The sequence below is a fragment of the Magnolia sinica genome, chromosome 1, assembly GCF_029962835.1.
Source record: "Magnolia sinica isolate HGM2019 chromosome 1, MsV1, whole genome shotgun sequence".
Lineage (NCBI taxonomy): Eukaryota > Viridiplantae > Streptophyta > Magnoliopsida > Magnoliales > Magnoliaceae > Magnolia > Magnolia sinica.
The window spans coordinates 61,104,326-61,127,680 of record NC_080573.1 but is presented as its reverse complement, the minus strand read 5'-3'; the positions used below and the strand labels follow the sequence as shown (position 1 = coordinate 61,127,680).

General features: G+C 42.5%; 1 protein-coding gene across 2 annotated transcripts; it reads right to left on the bottom strand.

The window, feature by feature from the left end:
- Positions 1–1,513: 1,513 nt before the first annotated feature.
- Positions 1,514–4,277, bottom strand: LOC131245672 (putative zinc finger protein CONSTANS-LIKE 11). 2 transcript variants are annotated; one of them, XM_058245317.1, is made up of 4 exons: positions 3,450–4,277; positions 2,963–3,100; positions 2,724–2,834; positions 1,514–1,685 (listed from the first exon to the last, which is right to left on the bottom strand). In XM_058245317.1, the coding sequence occupies exons 1-4, from the start codon at positions 3,960–3,962 to the stop codon at positions 1,611–1,613; spliced, it is 837 nt and encodes a 278-aa protein (XP_058101300.1). In that variant the 5' UTR covers positions 3,963–4,277; the 3' UTR covers positions 1,514–1,610. The 2 variants fall into 2 exon arrangements, with proteins under 2 accessions (XP_058101300.1, XP_058101384.1); XM_058245401.1 differs by lacking the exon at positions 1,514–1,685 and adding an exon at positions 1,839–1,931.
- Between the last annotated feature and the right edge of the window lie 19,078 nt (positions 4,278–23,355).

The following is a 23,355-nucleotide window of genomic DNA, read 5'->3' as shown; positions in this document are numbered from 1 at the left end:
GTAGAAGTCTGCCTCCCCTATGTGGAATAGCATCAGAGCACTCTTCCCTCTACTTTAGGAAAATACTCAATGGCTAGTAGGTTGTGGGGATAGTAACGTTTGGGAAGATAATTGGATGGGCCTGGGGCCGCTCTCCCATTAAGCTAAGGTGCAAATTCCTGATCTCCTATGCAATCTAAAGGTCAGAAACTTACTCGGTAAAGATGGTCCCCTGCCTCCTTCTTCTGTATTTTCGTTTCTCCCTCAACAAATGATCGATTTCATCTTTACTGGGGGTTTTGCAACCACGGGCAATTAGGACCGTTGCTTCTGGCCGCGGGATCCGTCCGGCTGCTTCTCAGTAAAATCTGCGTGGGATCTTTGTAAAGCTGGTTCTCAAAGGAGGAGTTGGGCGAATGGACTGAAAGCTTCCCCCTAAGATAGCCATTTTCCTCTGGAGATTGCTTCATGGAGTTGTCGTGGTGGATGAGCGTATCCAATCTAAAGATGTGAAACTACCCTCCATGTGTGTTTGCTGCGCTGAGGAGCCTGGCCACTGCCCTTCCGTTGAAGATCTAGACCACCTCTTCCTCCATGGAGTGCTCGCCTCTAAGATTTGGAAAATTTTTGGTGACTTGTTTGGGATCCCGGCCCTTCTGGCCCACTCGATTAAAGCTAGGCTTAAATAATGGTGGCTTGTAGTGTTGGGTGGAAACAACAATGTAGAGTATAGAAAGTTTGTGCCCAACCTCATAATTTGGGAGATTTGGAGGGTTAGAAACTCCATGTGGATGGGGGGAAAGGCTGCCTCTAGTGCTACCACCATCGCCAGGGTGAAATGGTGGCTGGACTCCCTTTACTCAGACAAGGCCAAGCGTTCACTGAGAACATGTTTTGAGGTGGTGAGGTGGATCAAGCCGCAGGTTGGTTGGGCCAAGCTGAATATTGATGGGTCAGCGAGAGGCAACCCGGGACCATCCGGTGGTGGTGGCATTTACAGAAACTCAGGCGAAGACCTCATCTTTGGCTTCTTGGTGGGGTTCAGGGTGGGCTCCAGCAACATAGTAGAATTTCGATCCAAATGGCATGGCCTCTCCATGTGTAGGAGTTTGGGGCTCTTCAGGGTCGTCGTGGAATCAGATTCGATATTTGTGGTTGATCTTGTGAATAAGGAGTCTCATCCTAGTTGGGTTTGGGATCATTGGCGTAAGAGGATTGATGAGCTTAAAATCGGTGGGTCCTTTTCCTTTTGTCACATTCCTAGGGAGGTAAATGGTCCGGCTGATGGATTGGCTCAGTTAGATAGTGTTTCTCAAGGCAACTTGGCTTATTTTGTCTGGGCCGATCTCCCAAGAGAAATAAGAGGGTTAATTTTGTTAGATAAAATTGGGTTAGGCGCAGTTAGAGAGGGTTGGCCAATGGAGCAGTTTGGTTGATTAGTCATATGATATGCTCCCTTGTTTTTGTGTGAGAGCCTGAAGGTCGGTCTAGTTCATGTAAAGTCCATTTTGGAATGAATATACCTTTCTTTGAAAAAAAAAAAACCGCCACAATTAGATTACCAAAAGGTAAAAATGTAGTAATTAGTACATTGGCATGCTTGTTTCTTTTTCACTCCCCTTGAATCAACATCAACCAGCAGTAATGGGAAAATACATTAGATTTTGTACTCCCTCTTGATACCACTCCTCCATGCTGTCTTTGGTCTGCCATTCACACAAACAAGCTACCCATCAGATTTCAGATTTCAGATTTCTACACTAAATAGGATCTGCATGAAATAATTACGTAGGATATGCACACTATACTTGGCCTTTTCAGTTTCGGCCAGCGGAGCCCATGGTTCAATGATCCAGACCAATGGTGAATGGATGATTTCATAAGATCCCGTTGATGATACGATCCTAACTTTTCAATTTGTGCCACAGAAATAGATGGCCAAGAATGTTCACCTGAAACAAGGCCTAAGATTAGTGTCTAGGATCTTCCAAACTAGGAAGGTTCTAGGGCATGGTCCTTTCATGTGGGACGAACAGACCATACCTGCATGGTTAAACCATTGAAACTTTCATGGGTCCACAGAAGTTTTGGATCACGCTTATATTTGTGTTTTACATTCATCCCATTGGGAATAAGGTTATAAACGGTTTAGATGGCATATAAATATCACAGTGGGTCCTAGAAAGATTTTAACGATGGGCATTTCCATCTACAGTGTTTCATGTAGTGTGGCCCACATGATTTTTGTATCAATTCATTTTTAGGCCAATAGCCTAACAGAACCCAGCGAAACTGATGGATGGAGTGGATGTCACACAGGCCTTGCAGGAAAGTTGGGTCCTGCAAAAACATAGCTTGGTACGCCTCATGTGGATCCTATAGTGTAGATGTCCCTCTGTATAAGTCCTTACAAAATTATGTTGGACAAGGCCTAGAAAAATTGACCAATTTCTTAGTATGGACCAAGGCTTCTACAAGGCACGACCGGCCTTAAGATGGTTGGATCGAATACTGGTGTGCATGCAACATGAACCGGATTTCATTCTTTTGTACAAAAATGGTTTTTTTTTTTCAGTGCCTGGGGCTGGGCAGGTGGGCCATGTATCAGTTATTGGAGCCCCAGCCCAGAATTTAAGCCTGGGAGCAACCCTCGAACCAAATTCTTATGGTATTCCTCTTATTTTCTACGTGTGTGTTTGTGGAAAAGATGTGGTGATGGTACCAGTGGAGGAGAGGAAAGCTACCTGGGAACAATCCTTATGGTATTCCTCTTCTTTTCTCTGATTTTCGCTGTTACTCGCAAATCTTCCTCGGACTCGTCGCCTCCTATCAGCTAATGTTTTCCGGCAAGCATACTGCAAAGGTGAGAGAGAGAGAGGAGTAAATATTTTTGTACTTGGCATCTTAATATGCTTGCACATCTGAAGCCGTTCGGATAAGAGAGAAGAAAAAGGAAAGAAGTTTGTATAGTGGATGGATTTGCCTTGATGGTTTTGTTAAAGTTCCTTTGATTTCTTTTCTTCAAGTATTTTAGGATTCTATCCTTCCTTTCTTCCACGGTATAACGAGCTGCTTTCATAACAGGCTCCCCACTCTTCCTTAATGAATTCCCATGGATTTCCTGAAATTTAAAAATAAATAAATAAAGACACTTATAATGTAAATAGAAATAATAATAATTAATAAAAATACATATTCACAAGTATTAAAATAAATTAAAACTTATTGGTACATTCACCAGGACGTTTCAAGGATTTCATTTTCCTTGAATTATCTTTGAAAGCTTCTAAAATTAAAATTCTTTCTACACAAAATCTTTCCTCCAAAGAGGGAATGATCAGCTGTACTAACTATACACCTGCTAATGGTGTACGGTGTTTTCGATTGATAATTCCTCACATGCAAAGATATGAAACAAAGTGTGGAGACACAAGAGAATGTTCGGTTGATAAAAATAAATAAATATTTACCCAAAGATCTCGAGCACCATAGACAGGCCAAAAATCCATATTAAACCCACCGTCTTCTTCTACCAACTCATAATTAGCTCCCGGGCAGAACCCAAAGGCAGGACTTTGCATTGGAACCACGTCACAATATGGATTCGAGTCGAATTCCGGTAAAACAGGTCCTGCTACATTGGTCTCAGTAACTCCAAACCGATCGGGAAACGAAGTGTGGAAATCTGAAAGGCCCATGTCGGTCTTCTTCGACGATATTGCTTCTAAAGATCCATCATCGAATGGAAAGCTTTCTACATTGGGCAATCCAAAGTCTCCTTCCCCAGCAACACAAGGAAGAATTTGATCTTGAAAATCAGTAGAGAAAGAAAAATCACAACTGAAATCAGATATGGAAGCCATGGAAAAGTTTAGGTGTTGGAAATTAAGTGGAATTAGTAAGTGACATGGAACTGTGGGTCGTGGAAAGGACAATTTATAGAGGAGTTGTTTGATACGCTCCCTCCCGACTACATCAATCATATAACCCAAAAGTCATCGTGCATAGATATGGCATTCTTGATTAATGGTCATCAAATGGACGGTTCAAACGGAATAAAGTATTTGTAGAGGTACAAATTCAACAAACTAATGTCCACTTATCAGATGATGGTCCAATCAATCAGATTTCGCGGCTGTCCCATATTTGAAGTGGGGCCCATGAGTTTTGCCTGCTTGTCATTCTGGATGTAAATTTCAAGTGACCATGAGTACGAATGGCCACACTCTATCAGAGCATCAATACTTTGTCGTTTTGCGTGATTGGGATGCGAATTGCATGTGCCCCCGACCACATGAAGCTCTCATGTGGTCGGAAACTATGTGGGGCCCACAGATATTCTCGTGACAAAGCCACTCCGTCTATCAGTTTCTCGAGACCACAATAAGTAGGCCATATAAAATGAGGCAGATCTAAAACTCAGGCGGGCCACACCACACGAAACAGAAGGATTGAATGCTCATCATTGAAAACTTTGTGGGGCCGGTGAAGTTTTGTGTCCCACGTATATTTACTCGGCGGGTGTTACTACCCTTACTGTAGGGCCCACCTTGATGATGTGTTGTATATCCAGGCCGTTCATTCCTTTCTCCAGCTCATTTTAGAACGTGGTCCCAAAATTTAAGTAGATCCAACTCTCAGGTGGACCACACAACAGCAATGACTGTTGATTGTCTCACCATTAAAAATTTGAAAAGGCCTATCGTAAGGTTTTGGTAATGTTCAATTGTCATCCAACCTCTTGATAATGCCAAGAAGAACTGGATGATTGAAAAATACAAAGATCGGCTCGATTTAGAATTTTCGTAGCTCATATATTATTATTTTTTAATAGCCATTCATCACTGTTTTTAGGTTTAAGATCGCTTCTAAAATAAATGATGGGCGTGGATATACAACAAATACATCAAGGTAGGCTCACACGGCACCGACTAATTCGCTCCCGAGAGACTGATGGACAGTGGATTCGTCGGGGATTGTCAGCTGGGAGCTCACAGCGCTTCCACGGACGTACGTGTGGCAAACAATCAGCTGTCCTGTAGCTCGGTAACGAACTTGGTAGTCCTCAGCTCAGACAGAAGGGGAGTTTTGACCATGCTCTCAGAAGGGCATGCGTATATTTACTCGGTAAATAGGTCATAAAGTCAGAAATAGCTTGCAGATATTAGTATCACGTTAATACCGTGAGATTCTCAAATTCTTAGCAGATTTCTTATTTATTTATTTATTTATTGTGTCATGAAAATATCACTAAATTATCAAAATCTAAATAATATTTATATATGTGTTTTATTAAAGCCCCACCTTCCTGCAACGTCAGCAACATCTCCAAGATTTCGAGTGACACATCTGATATCCCAATATTGTCCTAAATATTTCTTTCTTTCATATATACAACTAGGAAGAATCCATGGTACAAAAATCACATCAGTAGAAAGTTTTTAAGTGATACATGTAATGACTTATTATTGATATGAATTGTCCATTTGTTTATACAACTAAAAACTTGCTATGGTACAAAAATCATGCCAATTAAATGATACAAACATCATATCAATAGCATGGAAATGAACGGTTAAGATTGAGTAGAGGAAAAAAAATAAGTCCACTCAACATCTTGAGACAACTATTTTATAGACCCCACTAGATATTGTTTAAGATTCTAAAGTAACATGTTGGTTTGGTTATTTTAACCATGTGATCTATGACTTAGCAAACTATGGATGGTCGTAACAAATTGATCTCACCAAGAAGGTTAGGATCATCCAATTGGTCTGATGCATGTACCATGGCTTGTGAGCTCGCCACGTCCCTTTTTACCTTTTCAGTGGCATATAAGGTGACTTATCATTCATCCGGACTGTTAACTCATTCATAAAATTAAAAGTAAGCCATGGACAAGAATCACATCATTCATTGATCTTAACCTTTTAAGTGGGCCAATTTGTTACAACCGTCTATTGTTTACTTACCTTAAATTACATGGTTAGAATCATTAAATAAAAGTGTTTATTTAGAATTATAAGAAATATGAAGTTGGGTTTATTGGGTAGATGGTTTAGGATAAAAACTTGACCTATTGTTTCTTCAATTAATCTTGACCGTCCATTTTCATGCTATTGATTGGAATATTAGTATTACCTAATTGGCATGATTTTTGTAGCATAGATTGCTTTTAGTTGTACAAATGAACGAACGGTTTAGATCCACAGTAGGTCATCCTATGTTCAATTGAAAAGATTTAAGACTGCTGATAACCTCTCCTGGCATTAGCAATACATATATAGGTACTATGAGGTCAACTTCATGAAAGCTCCCCATGAAGTCGACCCCCACGGTGCCTTTTCTCTTAAGAGCAAGCTCTCATGGGAAGCCTTTTAGAACTATTCCCTTTGTCATGGCCCTTTTAGAAACTATTCCCTCTGTTGCTGCTATGCAATTCAGGCCATCAAAACACTTCATTTGATTTAGACGAAAAGTCATGCAAAAAATGATGATGTTTTGCAGCTCAGGAGGACATCGTGGAATATATATATATATATATATATATATATGGGAAAATTTGTGCCGACTTCAACAAAGGTAGACTTGGTTCGGCCAATTGAGCAGTTGATATATATATATATATATATATATATATATATATATATATATATATATATATATATATATATATATATATATATATATATATATGGGAAAATTTGTGCCGACTTCAACAAAGGTAGACTTGGTTCGGCCAATTGAGCAGTTGCGCTAAGGCAAGTGAATTCCGACCCTAATTAAGGAAAGCTCGGCTCGGTCAGTTGAACAAGCTCATCCTAGTAGGATGGACGACAGAGGTCGATGAGCCGAACCTCGGATCGGTGATAGTTCGTCTACACCGACCTGGTCATAACAACCAAGGTTCAGCTTCCAAGTTCTTTTGTAGAGCTTTGACATCAACCTAGAATCCGGAAGAAGCCATTACACACTTCGCCCAATTATCCCGACCAAACTCTCGTCGGCGAGCGACCAGGGCCAATTTGTTTGAGGACCCAGACTATAAGGGTCGGCTCGGACGAAGGAGTGTCTTATAATCACATTTAAGGATCAACTCCAGTAATGCATGTCTAGAGTAGCATCCGGTGCACGATCTCAAGGTAACGGCCAACATCAGTGCATGCACCATTCTCGCTCAACGGCAAGGATTGTGCCGAGAATGACGGACATGTTCACCTCAAGGGAAATGTATAAATAGGAGACATAACTACAAGAGCAAGTGTGCAAAATCTCACACCCTAAGCTCCAACCACACTATTTAGACCCAGATTCCTAGCCTGACTTTGGCATCGGAGGGTCCCCTGGTCTAGCCAGGGTCTCCTTTGCTTTTTTCCTGTGCAGGCTTATAGGACTTGATCCCAAGCATTTCATTTCATCAATAATATATATATATATATATATATATATATATATATATATATATATATATATATATATATATATATCTATAAGGGAAATGGTTCTATGCGGTCAAGCTCATGGGAACTTCCCATAAGGTCATGCTGTGTGGGCCCCCACCATGATGTGTGTCAAGCATCAACACCATGCATTTGATGGGTACCCTTTAAATTATGGGATATCTAAAAAATTAGTCTTATACGAAACTCAGGTGGGCCATACCATCTAAAATCATGTGAAGACATGCCTAAAACATATAAAATACTTGGTGGAGCCCACCTAAAATTTGGATGCATCTGAAACTTGGTCTGACTCCTCATCCAAGTGGGACACACTTAATGGATGGGCTGGATTTGTGAACCACACATCAGTGGGCCCAATTAATGATTATGAATGTTTTAATGGGAGGGTAACCCCTCTTAACTTTTGTACATGGTGTGGCCCACAAAAGTTATTGATTGACTTGATTTTTATGCCCGAGGCCCACCATGGAATGTTGCGTCTGACTGATGATGTAGATGTTCAACACGCATCACGGTGGGGCCCACACAGCTTGACCTCATGGAAAGTTCCCATGAGCTCGACCGCATAGAACGATTTCCATATATATATATATATATATATATATAGAGAGAGAGAGAGAGAGAGAGAGAGAGAGAGAGAGAGAGAGAGAGAGAGAGAGAGAGAGAGTCATGCTCCCCTGCGCACCTACGCACGTGCGCACCTTTGCACACGTGTCATGGGTGTCTAATCTGAACGGTCCATGTGATGCGGAATCCCATGAAACCTCATGTGCGAAATTTTCACCCTGATTTAAAATTCTGGTGGGCCATATCAAAGAGAAATGCAAATCAAGGGAGGAAACTGTTTTAATTTTTCATGGCCCATAAAAGTTCTAGATTAAAGTAAAACTTGGTCCTCGGAGGTTTCACTAGGTGCTGCTTCACGTGAACGGTTCAGATTTTGGATCCATATCACGTATGATGGGTTTTCAAAAAAGTTCGTATGTAATAGGTACGAACTGGTTCGCAGGTGAGCGTTTCCGTATATATATATATATATATATATATATATATATATATATATATATATATATATATATTCATCTCTTGTAATATTTGTAATATGGGTGCAAGATTCAAACCGTCCATGTCATGCGGCATCCCATGAAACCCTAAGGGCCCAACTTTTACTTTGATTCAAAATTTAAGTGGGCCATAGAAAAATGAAACAACTTCCTTTTTTTTTGTTAGCTTGTCAGTACACCCACTGTCAGATCACACTTCACTGTTAGCCACCCCCACTAGGGAATCGATGCCAAGATGTCAGTGCTGAAACGAGGTATCTTTCACTCAGTCTACCACTTGAGCTATGGATCTGGGTGTAACTTCCTCCCTTGACTTTCCTTTCTTTTGCCATGGCTCACCAAAGTTTTAAATCAAGATAAAAGTTGGCCCTATGGGTTTCGTGGGGTGTTGTATCATGTGACGGTTCATATCTCAGACTCATGTCACGGTTGATGAGTTCTCAAAAATTTCTCACAAGCATTCCCATCTAAAATCATGTGAAGACATGCCTAAAACATATAAAAGCATTTGGTGGGGTACACCTGAAATTTGGATGCATCCGAAACTTGGTCTGACCTCTCATCCAAGTGGGACACACATAATGGATGGGTTGGATTTGTGAACCAAATCTCAATCAATGGGCCCAACATATGGTTATGAATGTTTTAATTGGAGGGTAACCCCTCTTAACTTTTGTATGTGGTGTGGCCCACACAAGTTATGGATTGGCTTGATTTTTAAGGCGGAGGCCCACCATGGAATGGTGCATCTGACTGATGGGGTAGATGTTTGACACGCATCACGAGCCTAACCTCATGGGAAGTTCCCATGAGGTCGATCACATAGAACCATTTCCTATATATATATATATATATAGTAAATGGTTCTATACATATATGATGCAAAAATTTGGTTCACCCTCGCCAGGCTGCTGGACCTTCAAGCTCCTGCACAGGAAGAAGACAAAGGAGACCCTGACATAAGCATGGAGCCTCCGATGCTAAAGTCAAGTTAGGAATCCGAGTATGATATTGTTAAGGGATTTTGGGTGAGAGATTTTGTAACTTTATCATGTAAATAGGTCTCCTATTTATAGTTTAGGTGGACAAGAGTTGGTTATTAACCTTATGCATGATTCTAGCGCAACTTCCTCACCCGTTACACGAGATTTATGGCAATGATAAGGGTCGATGCAATTGGCTCCAAAATTACGCAGCGGGCGGTCAAGGCTGACCTGAGCTAGATCCTTTAATTGATCAGGATGAGGCCGAGATGAGCTGAACCCTTGAATAATTGAGTAGATAAACTTGGTCGGAGCTTGAACAAATAAGCTTCATTGAAGCTCGGACAAATGAGCTTAGTCGGAGCTCGGACATATAAGCTTGGTCGAAGCTTGGACAAATGAGCTTGGTCGGAGCTTGGACATATAAGCTTGGTCGAAGCTTGGACAAGTGAGCTTGATTGGAGCTCGGACATATAAACTTGGTCGAAGTCAGACAAATAAGCTTAGTCGGGGCTCAGACATATAAGCTTGGTTGAAGCTCGGACAGATAACTTTAGTCGGGGCTTGGACATATAAGCTTGGTCGAAGCTCGGACATATAAGCTTAGTTGGAGCCCCGGAAGTGTTTGGGATGCTAAGGCGTACGGAGTATCTACCCTTCATAAAAAAGGTTTACTGACTATCATCTAAGAACTCTTTGGCCCAGATGTACATGCTCATGAGTTTGAGCTAACCTCATGAGTGGTCAAGCCATTTTTACCGATAACAGAAGATCCCTACTTCTTGAGTTCTTGACATGAGCTCAGGAAATAAGTCGGTGGAATGAGGTCGAGTGAGCAAGCCACTTCACATTCACTACTAGTTGGTGGGAAGATCGATGAAAATCGACAATGATGGTCTGGCACAATCGAGGTGTGATACTCTGTCATAACAAAATTTTCATCTTCTTGCCTATAAGGTGCAAACACGTGGCACTGCTCAGGAAGTCTGATCGGCGGAGTGAACAGAGAGCTGCCGCGTGTAAAGTGGTAGGCGCTGGGACATATCTTTGGTTGCAACATTTAATGCTTGTCATTAAAGCCCATAGTCGAGGATGGTTATAAAAGCAGAAGATCCTGTTGGCAGCTTGACTATTTTCTTTTTATCATCCCTTTGCTGCTTCAGAGCTCCCGGAGTACGCAATTTCCGATGAGTTCTTCTTCGACAACCATTTCCTTCCTTTTCTTGCTTTTTTTTTTTCTTGCCTCCCCTAGTCAATATGTCAGGTTTATCGGAAGAGGAATGAGAATTTTACGCCTTTAAAGGTGATTCTGACTGAGGAAGCGTCGATTTCCAGTCTCGAGTCGCATCGGAACCAGTTTCTCCGGTCCCGTTGGGATTCGCACGAGAAACTCCTGCCCTTACTCAGAGGGCGGTTGCTCAGTCCTCAGCTGAGCAGTTAGTCAGTGTTGCCCCTGGGGGGTGTCAATCTTGAAGGAGGGGGACTTGGCCGAGATCCGCTCGGAATTCCAGATTTTGGACTCCGTGCAGATCCGAGCTCCAACCCCCTTTGAAGACCTTGGTAATCATGTCGAAGGGTAAGTTGCCATCTTCACCATTGCTCTCCAGTGCGGACTCTGGCTCTCGCTCCATCCATTTGTGAGCACTATGACAACTCGTCTGTAGTTGGCCACAGGGTAGCTAATCCCAAACGCATGGAGGGCTCTGTCGGGGACGTGCATCCTCTGATTTTTAACTTAAGAACAATGAGCTGGCACCCGAGGAGTTCGTATATCTGTACCAGACCAAGCACAATCCCGTGCAGCCGTGCTGGTACTACTTCTCAGCATGAGTGAACAGAGGTCAGAGCCTCACTGTCAATCTCCCAACTTCCAATAAGGATTGGAAAAAGAAATGATTTTGGGCATCGAGGGAGTGTGAGGCGCTTGCTGCCGAGCTGTCTCGTCTGCGAGTCAGGGTCCCCACCAAATTTGCCACTCCAGGTTGGGTGCATCTTGTGGTATTGTGCTTAGATTTTCCCTTGTTCACGTCTCCTAACTTCACAATGATCTTTCCGTCTGTCTACTTTTGTAGTCTATCCGAAGGATCGGCCCGAGCTGTTAGACCCCCTCCGTAGACAAGTGCATAAGACGAAAGTTTTGAAGGGCGAGTTTCACCATTGGAACGTCTTAATTATCCTGGATCTGCTTTACAGATCTGAGCTTAGTCGATCAGTTCCTGTTTCAACAGCCGATCCCTTTTCGCAGTTCTGCTTATATTTCTTCTGGTAAGCAGTAGGTCATCAGGTTGTTGATTACAGCTTAGCACTAACATTTAGTTAACTTAGAAAGTTTTTTATGCAGGCATGGCCGAGGTCCAGAAGTCAAGGAAGAGGAAGCAGCCTCCTCCCATTGAGGAGGTGATGAGGAAGAAGACTGTTGCTCAGAAGAAGGTAGCGGTCCCCTCCATTGTTGTAACGCCCTGAAAATTGGGGGTCGAGCAGAAGCTCAACTCCCAAGTTCCAACGCATTACTTATGCAACATAGATAATGATGATTAAATGTTGTCTGTATTAATGCATTTAAACATGAGTGGGATTGTACCAAATCAACATATCATACTACAGAGATAGTTAAATTATGCAAGCACAAGACTGTGATAAATATATAGAGCATGTAAGTGATTGTAAGTCCCCAGAGTATGAATGTCACCAGGTTAAATAATTACATGTATAATTCTAAATTTTACAAAATCGTAAAGTGTAATGTCATCTAATCCATATCCTTGTAGCCCTAGTGACGCAACTCAAGATCTATATAAACCCGCCAGAGAGTTGCAGATAGGAGAACTCCTCCTCATCGTCATAGAATGCAGGCTCCGTCTCGTAAGCCTTGCCGTCATCTGAAACTATAACAAAGTCTGGTTAGTGTTTTAAAACACCATCCTAGAGTGGGAGTGAGTGATCAACTCAGTGGAGCTATAAGGCAAAGGTTAACAGGTTATCAATTTAGTCAAGCAGTAATGATAAAGCAATACAACAAGCATTACTAAGTACTCTTGTTAATGCAAGGATGGGATGCGATAATGATGTATGCCCTCGCCTACACTCCCTCTGCGACATCATCTCTCAGTCGCCCATGCAACACTCCTGCTGTGCTCAACTCCAACGCTAAAGGCACATGCAATGCGGTACATGTCCGTGATTAGCCAAGTTCTTAATTAGAATTATTCATATAGCAGGTTTGGGAAGCTAAGGTACCTCCCTTTATATTTTGACCCAAATAATGATCTATCTAGGGTCGTCAATCCTAGTTAATTACATATGATAGGCAAGTTCGCGAGTTTACACTATAGGTTGCTACGGGAGGCTCGTCACCTCGGCGTAGGCTTAATTCACACTCGAGATCACTACGAGAGGCTCGTCACCTAATCGTAGGGCCATTTTATACTCAAGGTCACTACGGGAAGGCTCATCACCTTAGTGTAGGCCGACAGCTCGAATACAGTGTCCCATATGCCACCATATTAGGCTCATGAGTTTGGGTTGCTCACTGGTCACTACAGGGAGGCTTGTTACCCTAGCGTAGGCCGACAGCTCAACCATGGTGTCCTATACACCACCATGCCAGCTCATGAGTCTTAGCAGATCGTGGTACCAAGGTTAAACGGGCTTTGCACTGGTAAGTGGTACCTTAGATTTAGGCAATAGTGTCCATAAATGGTAAATACACATTAGGCCAATCGGGTTACTTGACAAGTCTGATTGGTACGAGCGCACGCTAAGTTAATTAACATAGAGCACATACACACTCCTTGTGGCTTAACCATTGTCGATAATCATCGTACGATTCGGATTCATCGAACGTATCCTTGGTGGCAGAACCAATTAGGCCACTCCAACGGAATCTGTTACCAAATGCCTAGACTACGTCATAGTCCCAATCACACTCCAAGATAATAGAATTCACATATGGTGGTCATAACAGTATAGAGCAAACAATTCAAGCAGTGTAATCATTTGAGCATTTCATAAAAATACAGAATAAACATATTATCGCACATATGCACTTCGTACCTAAATCACGTAGTTGGATTGAGGTTACATAAAGGAATCAATGCATATAGTTAAGGTGGTTGAGAATCTTATCTTAACACCTTTAATAAATGCATTTTATCAAATAATTACTCATTCAGACATTTTATCAAACACTTAAGCTACACCTTTCGACATACATGATAACTTGGTTATAACATGTATTAGGGCAAATCCTTTCACAAAGGAGTTGTCACACATACAATAATCATATATTCTCAATCAATAATCATGGCAAGCACAAATCATAATTTCATATTCATTCAAACATTTCATCAAACACATGGAATGCATTTTATTCAACATAGTTCATGTATATGTGTAATATACAGTAATCATCGTATCTAAGTACATGTGATAGCAATCAAGTCAGTCATAAATCATTAACTGACATTGAAAGCCTTGAAAACCATAACCTAAACATTTATAGTCCGCACCTTTCGTCGGTAAACTCATATCATACTCAGTTTGAACACTACGTCTTTGTCTACAACACAACGACAACCTATAGCATGAAATAGGTCAGCTATTTTACCATTTATTCTATTTGGATACCTAACATAGATTTGAGTTAGGATTTCTTATCTAAAAATGGATTCGAATTCGATGGTGTAGCGATACAAGAGGGATGATTCGGCACGTGGAGCGGTGGGAACGAATCCCAGCAACTACTCTCACTCTCTCTCTGTCTCTCTGTCTCTCTTCTCCTCACTCTTTCCTTCTCTTTTCTCTCCTCTCTCTTAGGGTTAGGAAATTCATATGGAATGAGAGAGGGGTGGGTTAAGGCCCTTATATAGGCCTAGAACTGATGTCAATGGCCTTAAGGCCATGGTATACTTAGGATATATCCAAAGGGTGGCTGTTTCGGGCCAACGGAGCTCCTCTGGAGGCCCATTTTCTACATACGGTCTACAAAAAGTTCCCTGACAATGTATTTATGTTAGGTTAAGTTTTCGGTCCAATCAGATTTACGGATCGACCGTGGAGGACCAGTTTCAGTTTAACGGTCATCGTCACTCGATCAGGGCCACAAGTACATTGACATGTGTTAGAAAATTTTCCTGATCCAAGGGTGTAGTTGGGTCAAAAATTGATAGTCTGAAACCTTAAATTTGAGCTACAAGCGAACGACCCAATTCCCTTAAGTTCGAGTTCATTTTCTAAAGATATTCACGTTTCTCACACACTTTACTCTGGGCTCAAGTTGTGCGTTTCTGGATACTATTTGGACTTGATTCTCGAGATGATTATCAAGCCCGGTAAGGCGGTCATAATTGTAAGTTTCGCGTTAATCGGAGTTTCGATGAGCGGTCCAGGTTCGATATGGAGTTTCAGTGTGCTCCCGAGAGCAACTAGGTTTTGAGATTTCTCCTAGGTTTTTAGGTAATGTAGAGTTAGAGATTTTACTGATTTTGGGTCTTGTAGTTCGTATAGAAAATGATTCGAGCTAATTCGCTGAGTAATTCAGTTTATTCTTAATTAATTTTTGTCTAATTTCTAAAGGATTTGGTCCTTAATGATTTCTAACTGAGGTGGTAGGTCTTTATACAGATTTTTTCGAGACGTTACAATCTACCCCCCTTAAAGAAAAATTTCATCCTTGAAATTAGTACATTTTAGTACTCCTTGAGAATCTGAGGGTAGTTCTTTCGGACCTCGGCTTCTGTTTCCTAAGTAGCCTCTTCCTTAGTGAGATGTGTCCACAACACCTTCACAAGTGGGATAACCTTATTACGCAGCACCTGTTCCTTCCTATTTAGGATACGCGTCGGTCGCAGTACATAAGTAGCATCTTTACTCAACTGTACCTACTCCCATCTGATAATGTGGGAAGGGTCAGGAACGTATTTCTTCAACATCGATACATGAAATACATTGTGCATGCCTGCGAGTGGTGTGGGCAAAGCAAGGTGGTACACTACCACACTCACTCGATCTAGTATCTAGAATGGGCTAATGAATCTCGGCGTGAGTTTCCCTTTCTTGCCAAACCGAAGGACTCCCTTTATGGAGAAAATCTTGAGAAACACATGGTCCCCAACTTCAAACTTTAGCAGTCACTGCCTCGTATCGGTGTAACTCTTCTGTCTACTTTGTGTTGCAAGAAGTCGACGCCTAATAATATTGATATTCTCTGAGGTCGCCTGTACTAACTCGGGGCCAATCAAACTCTTCTCACCAACCTCTGCCCAGTAATGCAGTGCTCTACACGGACGCCCATATAGTGCTTCATAGGGGGCCATGCCAACACTCGCCTGATAGTTATTGTTATAAACGAACTCAACATAAGGAAGACAGTCATCCTAACTGTCCTTGAAATCAAGCACACAAGCTCGTAACATGTCCTCTAACACCTGATTCACTCGTTCCGTCTGCCCATCCGTCTGTGGGTGGAACGCGGTATTGAACTTCAGTTTCACACCCATTGCTTCCTGGATATGAGTTCAGAAGATAGATGTGAATCATGTGTCTCGGTCTGACACGATCTCCATAGGCAGTCCATGCAGACGAACTGTCTCCTTGACGTACAGCCTGGCCAAATCATCTGTTGAGTTTGAGACTCTAATAGGGAGAAAATGAGCCGATTTCGTCAACCGGTCCATGATCACCCAAATGGAGTTGTGTCCCTTCCTCGTCTTTGACAACCCTGAAATGAAGTCCATAGAAATGAAATCTCATTTCCATTCCACTATGGGCATGGGTTGAAGTAGTCCAGGAGGTCGTCGATGTTTGGCCTTGACGTGCTGGCACGTGAGACAACGGGATACATAGTCTGCTATGTGGGCATTTATGTTTTCCCACCAGTACGAGCGCTTTATATCTTGATACATCTTCGTACTACCAGGATGCATCGCCATCCTCAAATTGTGAGCAGTTTCGAGAACTTCCTTTCTCAAGTCATGAAGACTTGGGACGCATAGGCAGCCACGATAATGTAAATCCCCATCCGAACCAACTCTCCATTCCGAGTCTTCATTGTCGCTAGCTCGTTTCCTCATCTTCACCAATCATTCATCCTCCCCCTGGCCACTATGATTTGGTCATCAATGAGTGGTTGTACCCAAATGTGTGCGATGCTCTCGAACGGCTCCTCTATCATAAGCTTCTGCTCGAAGTCTCACACATATTCTACCATATTCCACTCCTCTATCATCAACGGAGCCATAAATTTTATAGTCTTTTTGCAGCTCAACGTGTCTGCCACAAGGTTGGCCTTGTGTAACGCCCTGAAAATTGGGGGTCGAGCATAACTCAGCTCCCGAGTTTCAAAACATCACTTATGCAACATATTTAATGATGGATGTATGTTGTCTGTATGAGTGCATAAAATATGGAATAGATTAAGCCAAACTGTAAACATAATCTAGGGATAAGTGAAAGATGCAAACCGAAGACTTAAAGAAATATATGTGTACATGTGCAAGTCCCTGAAATACGAATACATGCCAGGTCATAATAACAAGTGTTGCTTTCAAAATATAAGTTTCAAAATGACATCATCTATTGCAATTGTAAAGAAAACCCAGAATCCCCACATATCAGGACATGGCTCACATGAACCCGCCTGAGAACTGCATAAAAGAAAATGCGTCCTCATCATCCTCGTAATCCTGCTCTGCCTCAGGGGTTGCGTCAACATCTGCATCTAAGATAGGGTCTGGTTAGTGTTGAAATACCGTCCTAGAATGTGGGAGTGAGTGATCAACTCAGTGGAACTATACAGTAAAAGTTAACATGATATCAAATTAATCAAGCAGTAATGATAAGGCAATACAATCAACACGTCCTAAGTACTCTGGTTAATGCAAGGATGTATGAAGAAATGATGCATGCCCTCGCCTGCACTCCCTTAGCGTCTTCATCTTATGGTACGCATGACAACCTCCCGCAGTGCCAACGACTCCTACGCACATGCAATGCGGTGCATGAACATGATTACCAAGTGGTTATTAGTCCTTTTCATACAACAGAATTGGGAAGCTAAGGTACCTTCCTCATATCAATTTCCAAACAGTGATCCATTCTAGGGTCGTCAGTCCTAGACAATCTCATACGATCATATGGTTTTAGGTCGCTGCAAAGGGCTCGTCAGCAATCAATGCATACATTTCATACCTTAGTTACTACCTTAAGGCTTGTCGCCTCAATGCAGTAGTAAGGTATGCTCGAGGTCACTACAAAGGGCTCGTCACCAATCAATGTAGGCTGACAGCATGAGTATAGTGTCCCATACCACCATAATCGGCTCACAAGTCTGGTGTGCTCACTGGTCACTACGAGGAGGATCGTCACCCCAGCATAGGCTGACAGCTCGACCACGGTGTCCCATACCACCATGCCCGGCTCATGAGTCTTAGCGGATCAAGGTATAATGGTTAACGGGATTACATCGGTAAGTTTGGTACCCTAGATTCAAACAATAGCGTCCATACATGGTGAACATACATCAGGACAATCAGATTACTTGACGAACTCGACTAGCATGAGCGCACGTTGAGTTGAACGACATAGAGTGCGCAAACACTCCATGTGGCCAAACCACTGCCGACAACCCTAATACGACTCGGTTTCGTCAAACACGTCTTGCGTGGTGAAAACGATCTTGGCCATGTACGCAAGGATTGTTACTGATTTTTTGGACTATTCCATAGTCCCAAACATGTTCAATTATAACAGAGATTCATAATAACAATTTAGAACAGTAATGGAACAACAATTCTAATCATACAATATGGAAGCATGTGATGAATATCAACTTAGCATGAATTACACATAAGTAGTGCTTGAAGTTAAACAACAAAGAATGTAGATTACATTTAGGAAATCATACACACCACTAGGATAGTTGAGAATCTCTTCTCAACGCCCATAATAGGTTAATATATTACACACTTAACCATTCAGACATTTCTACAAACACTTAGACTACATAGTCCCACATATATGACGTATGTTGGTGATAACGCACATTTGGACAATTCCTTTTGCCAAGGAGTTGACACACATACAACTAGTACAAGTACATGACAATTAATCATGGCAAACACATGTTCATATTTTATACGTATACGATACTTCCTACATATACATGGAATACACAAATCTCAATATAACACATATATATCAGGAACGCAAAATAAACATCACAGTTGGCATGTGAAATTGCATCCATAACAATAATAAACCATTATCCAACATTGAAAGCCTTGAAAACCATAACCTATACGAATATAGTCCGCACCTTAAACCAGAAAAAGTGCACAGATCTGATTTAGACGATAAGTCTTCGTCAACGGCGACTAGATAACCTAAAGCATGAATAGAAATGAGCTAGATCAACACTTAGACAAGTCTAATATCTAAAATAGACTAGGGTTTGATTAACTTACCCAAGAAGGAACTTAGAATCGCCGGAATAACGATTCAAAAGTGATGTTTTAGGTACACAGAGTAACAAGAAAGAATGTCAAGATGATTCACCCACTTCTCTCTCACTTTCTCTCTCTTTTCCTCTCTCTTTCTTAGCTAGGGTTAGGAAATTCGTATGGAAAAGAGAGTGAGGGTTTTAAGGTCTTTATATAGGCCTAAAATAGATGAAAATAGCCCCAGGGCCAAGGTATACTTAGGTTATAATCAAATCAGGCCTATTCCGATCCAACGGAACACTTCTGGTAGTCCTTTCTCCACGTGCGGTCGGACTTAAGCTCACTGACCGTGGATCTAGGTCAGGTTGAGTTTTCGTACCAATCGGATTTACAGATCAGCCATGTTGGACCACTCTCAATTCAACGGTCATCGAAACTCGATCAGGTCCACCGGTACTAGGACATGCTTGGGCCATCTTCCCTGATCCGAGGGTGAAATTGGGTCAAAATTCAAAGGTCAGAGTGCTTAAAATCGTCGCGCAAGCGACACGACTTAGATTTCATAAAATCATATTTAATTTCTCAGCTTTCTCACACTCTATACTCCGGACTCAAGCAAATCGACCCAGGACATCATTTGGACTTGAATTTTGAGGTGATGGTCAAGCCCAACAAGATGACCAAAAATGTCTAAGATCGACGCTATCGGACTTTCGACGCGCGGTCCAGGTCCCATACAAAGTTTCCACGTACTCCCGAGAGCAACTGGACTTAGCATTGAATCCTAGATTTCAGGGTAACATAGCGTTAACGATTCTACAGGTTTTGAGTCCTGCAGATCAAATTTAAAGTGATAAATACTAATTTTACAAGCAATTGAGTTTAACGCTAATTAACCCACACATAACTTCTAAGGAAAAAAATAGAGGTAGTACTCGAGTCTTGGCACGAAATTTTTTGGGTCATTACACCTTGTCAGGATGGTAGGAGACCTTGAACTTGAAGACTTTCAAAGTTTCTATCCATCTCCGCTGCCTCATATTCAAGTCTCTCTGTGTGAATATGTATATGAGGCTCTTGTGGTCGCAAAAGAGCTCGAACTCCTCTCCGTAAAGGTAATGTCTCTAGAGCTTTAATGCAAAGCTGACCGCTACTAACTCTAGGTCGTACGTAGGGTAGTTTTCCTTGTGTTTCCTCAATTGTCGTGATGCATAGGTGATCACCCTATCCTTTTGCAAAAGGACACAACCCAAACCAACACAAGATGCGTCGGTGTATATCGTATACTTGACCCCTTGCTCTGGCAATACTAGCATAAGGGTAGATGTCAACTTATCCTTCAGTTTCTGAAAAGATGCTTCTGCCCTCTTATTCCAGACAAACTTAAGATCCTTCTGAGTTAGCTGTGACAATGGTCTGGCTATCTTGGAAAAGTCTCTAATGAATCGATGGTAGTAGCCTGCAAGGCCAAGAAAACTCCTCACTTCTGTAACCGAACCGGGTTGTTCCCAGTCCTGAACTGCGGTCACCTTAGCAAGGTCCACAGCTATTCCTTCCTTAGACACCACATGTCCCAGGAACTTCACTTCTTCTTTTTAGAAGTCACACTTCTTGTACTGAGCAAACAACTGGTTCTTCCTGAGAGTATCAAAGACTACTCGCAGGTGTTCCTCATAATCTTTTCGACTCTTGGAGTATATCAGGATGTCATCTATAAATACGATGACGAATCGGTATAGATACGGCCGAAACACCCAGTTCATCCGGTCCATGAACACGGCCGGTGTGTTTGTGAGTCCAAACGACATCACAAGGAACTCATAGTGCCTAAAGTTGGTTCTGAACGCTATCTTCTGCACTTCCTAATCCCTGACGTGCAACCGGTGATACCCTGATTGTAAGTCGATTTTTGAAAAATACTATGCCCCTTTCAATTGATCGAACGGATCATCTATCCTGGGCAAAAGATACTTGTTCTTCACTGTCACTTGGTTCAACTTGCGATAATCAATACACAATTGCAGTGCTCCATCCTTCTTCTTTACAAATAACACAGGTGCTCCCCAGGGAGATACACTCGGTCGTATGAAATCTAAATCCAACAGGTCATCAATCTGTCTCCTTAATTCCTCCATTTCACATGGAGGCGTGCGATACGTGGGTAAGAAAATGGGCGTCACACCAGGCACAAGGTCGATAGTAAAGTCGATCTCATGCTGGGGAGGTAATTTAGGTATCGTCTTAAACACTTCCCAGAAGTCCTGGACCACGGCCGTGTTTCTAAGTGTCAGACCATTTTGATCTTTCAATAGGGCAGAATAACAAAGAACCCGGAAGGGGTAACTGACCTGAATGGAAAATGTGAAGGTCGTGTTTTCGAATCTGTGTACTGTTACCAGTCGGGTCTCGCAGTCGATCTCGAACCTCATTTCAGTAAGCTAATCCATACCGAGGATGACATCGTAATGGTATATCATGGTGACAATCAGGTCAATGCATATCATTCTGCTCCTTAAATCTATCAAGCAACCCTCTCACAACTTAGTGGCATCTGTAAAAGTTCTTGCTGTCGCGATAATTCTCATCCCAACCATAGGGGTCACATTCAGCCCTAAGTGCTTGACCATAGAACATGATATCATAGAAATAGTGGACCCAGTGTCCACTAATAGAAATACGGGTGTACCTTGGATGTGGGCAGTGACCTTGAAGGCTAAAGGCATTGTAGTTGCTGACTCAGATGCTTCAGTTGCAAGCGCATGTACTCGTGCCTGTTGAGAATGGTTCGGCTGTGGTGCCATAGGTCACGGAGGCGACCTAAATCGAGGTGCAGGTGGCCTGTAAGAAGGCTGTGCAAGCGGTGCTAAACGTAGAGGTGGAGCCGAGATAGCTGGTGGCATCTGACAGTTAATCTTCTGAGGAGGCATGAAGTCATTGTCCCTCATCCTGGTAAAGCAGTAGGTGTCAGCATAACCTAACCTCTTGCAGTAGGTACACTATATATCAGGTCGCTTTGGTTGTATCGGTGGAGCCGTAAGCCGAGGAGGAGAATCTGCTCGTGGCCTCTTGCAGAGGAACAGTCAGCTCGGCAAGTTTGGTCGAGGCCTAGGAACCATGGGCACGCGCATATGGGATAATCTGTCCCCGTCCTGCTTAGCTCGCAGGGACATTCTCACTAGCTTAGCATAGTTATTAATGTTAGCGTAACACATCTTCGAGCGGATCTCAGGCAGCAAACCCTCAGAAAATTGCTGCATCTTCATCGACTCGTTTGCTAGGACTAAAGGAGCATATTTGGCCAGCTCTGTAAACCTATTCTCATATTCTGCTACTGTCATTCCTCCCTGCCGGAGGCGAAGAAACTCTCCCTCCTCATTACGGTAGGTGAGAGGAAAATACTTCTCGTGGAAGCGTGTCTCAAAAACCTCCCACGACCACACGTAACCAGGAGCAACATTCCTAAGGATGCTGTCCCACCAGAGACTGGAGTCCTTCTCGAACATGTAGGTGACAAACTCGACCTGCTCTGCCTCAGTGCAGTGCAATGGCTTCAGCATCTTAGAGATGCGATCAAGCCAATACTCGGCCTCCTCGGGTTTATGAGTACCTGCAAATGTAGGAGGTCGAAAGCGCTGAAATCGATTAAACAAGCCACTAGCACCCACTTTTCCATCAGGGTGCACAGGTGGTGCAAGTGGAACTGCACTCAGGTTCTGGGCAAGGGCCCCTGTGATGGTGGTCCATATCTGCTGCTGCTGCTGCTGCTGCATAAGGAGCATCATCTGCTCCAGCCTCTTGGAGGAGAAGCCACTTGAGGTACATGAGGCGTCGAAGTAGACGCATGGTTCTGCTCAGGAACCGGTGGTGCAAAAGGAGTTAGCTCATTAGTGGGGCTAGTGGCCGGCTGAGAATCTGGCATAATCTCATGAGTTAGGCCCAAACTGGGGTCCATATAACTATCGCTTAGGGGAGGTGCCCCGTCAATCGAGTTGCCAAGTGTAAGATGTGTCGTACTCCGTGTGGCCTTAGGTGACATTTCCTATATACAACATAGGGTGCAACCCATGTAAGATTTAGCATAAGAACATACACTCATCCACACATCATTCACATTCTAACTCAAAGAAGCTTCATGCATTTCATTTATCAAAATTTGTCACAATACATGAGATATAGTTTTACATGAGTCATGACAGAAGATGCATGTGAGATAATTTAAACAAGCTTTAACCACTAAACACACTAACTACCAAGCAAGCCTACTAAGAGCAAAGTAAACTAAAAGATAACTACACATGTGACTAGTCGTCCGAATCTGGTGATGAAGGAGGGACGCCCTTATCCTGCATACAACACATGATAGCCTTTAAGGTGCGAGACACCTTCTTGAATTTCTGCTTCATGAAGGTCCTATTCTCTTCAAGCTTGG